The sequence below is a fragment of the Helobdella robusta genome (genome assembly GCF_000326865.2).
Source record: "Helobdella robusta unplaced genomic scaffold HELROscaffold_34, whole genome shotgun sequence".
NCBI classification, from domain to species: Eukaryota; Metazoa; Annelida; class Clitellata; order Rhynchobdellida; family Glossiphoniidae; genus Helobdella; species Helobdella robusta.
Window position 1 is genome coordinate 537,512 of NW_008704659.1, and position 6,306 is coordinate 543,817.

The 6,306-nt window shown below is 32.9% G+C and overlaps 1 protein-coding gene across 1 annotated transcript in view; it reads left to right on the forward strand.

Annotated features, from left to right (window-relative positions):
* Positions 1-278: 278 nt before the first annotated feature.
* Positions 279-6,306, forward strand: part of HELRODRAFT_82965 (hypothetical protein) — a gene marked incomplete at both ends in the record, with an annotated part of 29,344 nt that continues 23,316 nt past the window's right edge. Inside the window, 4 exons of the mRNA XM_009022974.1 lie at positions 279-371; positions 1,904-2,094; positions 2,880-2,997; positions 4,230-4,352. Of these exons, the coding sequence (XP_009021222.1) occupies positions 279-371; positions 1,904-2,094; positions 2,880-2,997; positions 4,230-4,352 (525 nt within the window). The remainder of the gene's footprint in view (positions 372-1,903; positions 2,095-2,879; positions 2,998-4,229; positions 4,353-6,306) is intronic.

The window sequence follows — 6,306 nt, forward strand, 5'->3', positions numbered from 1 at the left end:
AAAAAATGTTGCTGATGCTGATGAAGATGATGTGATGATGAAGATGAAGATGATGTGGTGATGGTAATGAAGATGATGTGGTGATGAAGATGATGTGGTGATGAAGATGAAGTTGAAGATGAAGACGACTATGACGATGATAATTATATTATATTATTGATTCATAATTTCATAACGAAGATGAAGACGACGATAGTTAACAAATTATATCTGTGATAATAAATTATGTTATCATAATTATTATTCATAATTTCATAATTTTCCAGTCACTCATAGAGAGAGATAGAGTGAGAGAGTACCTGGAGAAGAATCCCAGTGACAGGACTGAGAAGGAAGTGCAGTTCCTACTGGATTTCATGCAACATATGCCTGTTTGTGTTTTTCTGTTTTGTATGCTTGTATGTTTTGTTTGGTCTGTTTGTTTGTTTGTATGTTTTGTTTGGTTTGTTTGTATTTATGTATGTATGTATGTTTGTTTGTTTGTATGTTTTTTTTAAAGAGGATACAAAGTAATTTACAATCTCTCTCTCTCTCGCACACACGCACGCACGCACACGTACACACACATGCACACGTACACACACACGCACACACACGCGAATATGCTCACGCACAGGTCATTGTTAAACTGTTTGGGGAGAATTTTTACTGACGAGAAGATTGTTTTTGGCGCCTCTCCAAAAATTTTTTTATCTTTCTGATGATTTTTTTTCTTCAAAATTTTCACGCCATTTTTCATTCAACCCGTGTTATTAATGCTCTGGCTGGCTTCCATCACTTAGTTATCTGCGCTCTTCATTGCCTTCAATTTCTTGTTCAATTTTTTTTCTTATCTTTTTAGGACTACTGTTGTTTGTGTTATTTTTTGTCGTTAGTACTGCTACTACTTCTGCTACTACTGCTTCTACTACTGCTACTACTACTACTACTAGGTGCGTGTTTGTGTTTTTAATAATACTGCTGCTGAAGCTTTTACTTCTACTACTACTGCTGTTGCTACTATCGCTACCACTACTTCCACTACTAATACAACTGCTACTACTACCGCACAAGTAGTAGTAGTTGTAGTAGAGACAACAGCAGCTGTAGTAGCAGCAACTGCAGCAGTAGTAGTAGCAGTCGTGATGAAATGCTTTATTGTTATTGCATCCATTTGATCTGCGTCTGGTTGCCGTAATGTGTATACATCATTAACTCTATCTCTATTATCATCATCGTTATTCGTTATCATTCATTATTATCATTCATTATCCATTCATTCATCTATCCATCCATCTATCTATCCATTCATCCATCCATTCATCCATCCATCCATCTATCCATCCATCCATCCATTGGTCCATTCATCCATCCATCCGTCCATCTATCCATCCATTGGTTCATTAATTTATTTATTTATTTACTTAAGGATTTATAGTTTGTAGTTTAAAATGGTTCAAATTGGTTGTAATAAAGAGTGGCTAACATTTTATGCTCTCACCCTATTATTATTATTATTATTATTATTATTATTCCAAATATTCTTTTTATTATTCTTTTAATTTTTATTTCACCTACGTAAATAATCATCACTGCCAACATGAATTGCATTCATCTTGCACCCTGACCAAATAACTCTTGGAAACCTTATAAATTATACCATCTAGAGATAGATGATATAATTTATACCGTGCAAGAATGTGTGTTTATGTGCGTGTGTGTGTGTTTGTGTACGTGTTTATGTGCGTGTGTGTTTGTGTACGTCTATGTGTGTTTAGGTGCGTGTTTGTGTTTGTGTACGTGTCTGCATGTTTTTGTTTACATGTGTGTTTGTGCGTGTGTGTGCGTGTGAATGTGCGCGCGTGTATATGTGTGTGTGTGATTAACAATATAATGATCCGACTCAATGACACTGACGGCCTAGGCATTCAGTAACATGACCATGTCCATGAAGCAGTCCCTGTGTAGCATCATGGTCTTTGCAGGGGTCGAGAAATCAGGTACCGTCATCCTGTCGGACGGTGAGAAACTTGATTCCTGGTCGGTCATTTTGAACGGACACGTCGAGGTAGGCAAGCCGGATGGCACCATACAGCACCTTCATATGGGAGATAGGTACCTTTCGGTGTGGGTGTATCGTGTTACCATACAGTGGTATCTTGTCGTATCGTACAACAGTGTTGTTACTCGATTGTGTTTTCTCCCTTTTTAACTTCTCCTTGGAATTAAAATGTCCAAAGTGTTTTTTTCTTGACTGTTGTTGTTAAGTTTGATTGCGTATGTATGTGCATATGTATGTACGTTTATATGTGTTCTTAGATGTATATCTGTGTTTATGTATGTGTATATGTATGTCTGTCTGTATGTGTGTATGTGTGTGTATGTCTGCCTGTATGTTTGTGTGTGTGTATGTCTAAATGTTGGTTATAAAATATGGAGATAAGGGTTTAACCTTTCAGTAAAATTACATTTTAACATTTTTTTCCTCAAAAGCTTATTTTTAATTCTTTTCAGAGAAGGGTTTTTTTTAAATGAATGGATGGTAGTGCTAGTGCACACGAAAATAATTATTGTTATTATTATTATTGTTATTATTGTTATTGTTATTATTATTATTTGTATGTGTACAACTCCTTAGTAGTTCTCATAAACATTTAGTGAAACAAACAGTTCGCCACATGATATAACTTATCGGCTAAATCAACATAAACAAACTAAAATTATTCACATATAATATATAAATAAATAAATATGTGTGTGTGTGTGTGTAATAGAATCAATAATTATTATTATTGTTTTTGCTATGTGTCTTTGGTATGTTGTGTTTGTATGTGTGTGTTTGTATTTATGTGTGAGTGTGTATGTGTTATTTGTTGTTGTTTATTGTTTGTCGTATTCAGTTTCGGGGTTTCTCCAACGAACGATGTGATGTACCATGAGGGTGTGATGATCACGAAGTCAGACGACTGCCAGTTCGTCTGCATTCCGCAGAGGCAATTCTACGACATCCTACACAGAGTATGTACCCCAACAACTACAAAAACAACAACAACAACCACAACAACAACAACAATAACAATAGCAACAACGACAATAATAATAATAATAGATAATATTTATTATAATTATGTTATTATATTTATAATTTAGTTATTATTCAACATAATTCACAATGCATGTAGGTTGCTTTACTAAGGTGGAAGTTTTGTTTACGTTGTTAATGATTAAAGAACTTTGTGTTCTCTGAAAAGCTACTCATCACACATAGACATAGACACACACACACACACACACACACACACACACACACACACACACACACACACACACGTTCATATATATATATACATACATACTTGGATATGAAATGAACTTTTCCGCCGGCTTAGTTGACATTCATCATTGTCCACCTATTGCTTACCACTATATCAATTGCTGCAGTTGTTTTATTGTCTTGAAATATTTATGTATGTGTGTGTTTTTTGTGTATGTGTGTGTTTCTGTGTGTGCGCGGGTGGTCTATATGTGAGTGTTTATGATAGTGTATATGTATTTGTAGGTTAGTGTTTTCACGTCAATATGCCTTCGTACATGTGTGTGTATGTGTGTGTGTATATGCGTGCGTGTGTGTGTGCGTATGGATGTTTCTTAGAATTTGCGTAGGCGTTTATGTTGTTGGGGTATAATTCTTCTACCTTACCTTTTGAAAAAAAAAATCTTTTTTCAAACTTTTTCCAGAAATCTTCTTTTCATTGAATTTTAAATTAAATTTTTTTTTAATTACCCATCTTCCTTCCTTAATATTAAATTAATTATAAGAAAAAAAAATAGCAGAAGATTGGATGAAATGAAATTCCTCTCTCCGTCTTAGCAGAATGTCTGGAGAATCAAATTAAATTTTATAATATTTTTCCCCAAGAGAAAAATAAATATAAGGAACTGAAGTTTTAATGATGATCGCTTATTTAATTAATTGATTGATTGATTGATTGATTGATTATTTATTTTACAAAATTTGATACTATTAATTGTTAATTTGATATTAATTAATTGATTGTTTAATTAATTAATTGGTTGATTAATTGATTGATTAATTGATTAATTATTTATTTTACTAAATTTGATATTATTAATTGTTAAGTGTCTTTTAATGTACTCAATATGTGTTGAAGAAATTAAATGCCCTGATGAATTTGGCAATTTGAATTATGTATTTTTATTTATTTAAATATATTTTTTTTTTAATTCAGGAAAAGGAGAATATAATTAAAGTACAGAATGAAAATGGCGAGGTGACGATGGTGATGGAGAAGAGGGAGATGCTGGATGAGAAATCTTCCAGAGGGTTCGTCCAGGGCCAAGTCGTTCTCAGGGTTAGGCCCATTTATCTTCTTTTATTATTCTTATTATTCTCTTTGTTTTCATTTTTTTCGTTTTATTTGTTATTATTTTATGGTAATATTTTGGCGTCTGTTGTGTGTTGTTAGATGGAAAATGGTTTTTACAATTAAAAAGTGTGGATGAAAGTTGAAAAAAAGGACGAAAATGAATGACAATAAAGAAGCAACATTAAATAAGGCAATGTCAGTTCAATCAGAATAAAAACCCTAGCGTAAAAAGCCATAAAAATGGATTTTATAGTATTGTTAGGACAGTCTACTGCTTTCATTTGGGGTTTATGTTTCTCTTTTTGTTCGTTTGTTTGTTTTTTTATTTCTATTTTCTGTCTCTCTTTAGTTCTCTCTTTCTTTCACTCTTTCTTTCTTTCTTTTTACCTTTCTTCTCTTTTTCTTCTACATCTTTCACTCTTTATTCTTTCTTTCCGTCACTGTTTCTTTTTTTTCTTGCCTTTTTCTTTTATATCTCTATCTCACTGACTCTCCCCCTCCCTCCCCCCTCTTCTCTCTCTCTCTCTCTCTCTCTCTCTCTCTCACTGTAGCATGCGTGTGTCCGAACAATTTTCTAATGCTTCCTTGCAATCTCAACCATGCATGCTTAAAAGTGTTCTTCATCATTAGTTTTGCTTTCGGCCTGCTGCTTACTGCTTTTAGTATTATTACTATTATTTATTATTGTTATTATTATTATTATTATTATTATTGTTACACATATGTACATACGTTCCTTTATAAATGTATACTTTCTTTGTATACAAATGTATACAAAAATTTGGAGATAAAATCATAAAATTAAAAAAATTTTTTTTGGCCTTTAGATACCTTTTTTAAAAAAATGGCAGACATCTTCTGTTTGCAAAGACACCTGTGTTTTGGTTGGTTGTATGTGTGCGCGTGTGCGTGTGTGTGTGTACGTGTGTGTGTTGTGTGTCTATGTTTGTTTGTTTTAAGAAATATCATTTGAAAGTTTTATACGTATACAAAATGACTGCAGCTCTGAATTATTGATCAGATAGGTTGGAACATGAAGAAATGCTATCCCGATCTGCATGTTCTTCGCTATGCCATGTAACTTCTATCCCTACAATTACTACATATCAATTTTTTTTAATTAGTTTTTTAATGACATGAGTTTAATTTATTTCAAATTATTACTATTATTAATAATAATAATAATAATAATAATAATAATAATAATAATAATAATGTTATTTATTTAGCGCTATACTTTCAGCTAGTTCTTTTTCTTCTCAACAGTAGTTTGATTTACTATTGACATAAACCAGCCAGCCTATTGTGTTGATAATGAGGAAGATAAAAAAAGTAAATAAGGGAGAGAGAGAGAGAGAGAGAGAGAGAGAGCAAGAGAGAGAGAAACAAACAAACAAAGAGTGTGTGTGTGCGTGCGCGTGCGTATGTGTGTGGTGTGTGTGCGTGTGTGTGCGCGCGCATGCGTGTTGAGTTTTTTTTCTACCTGTCAATACGATGCAAAGCTGTGGGTTTTTTTTTCTCGTCTCGTCAGAATCAGGCATTCTTCGTACACCATGATGTTATTTGTTGTTGTTATTATTCCTTGTGAATTATTTACCTAGTCTTTTTTTTTAAGTTATTTTAATTTTTATTAATTTTTAATATACTATGATTAAATATCACGCTTAATTATGTTTTTTATTTTAGTTTTCTTTCATTTTTATGAATTGTTCTTTTTTCGTCTCTTTCTGTCTCTTATTTCTCTCTCTCTCTCTTCTTTCCTCTCTCACTTTTTCTATCTCTTTCTTATATTTCTTCTCTCTCTCTCTCCCTCTCTCTCTCTCTTTCTCTCTTATTTTCTCTCTCTCTCTCTCTTTCTCTCTTATTTTCTCTCTCTCTCTCATTTCCCCCCCCCCTCTCTCTCTCTCTTATTTTCTCTCTCTCTCTCTTATTTTTTTTC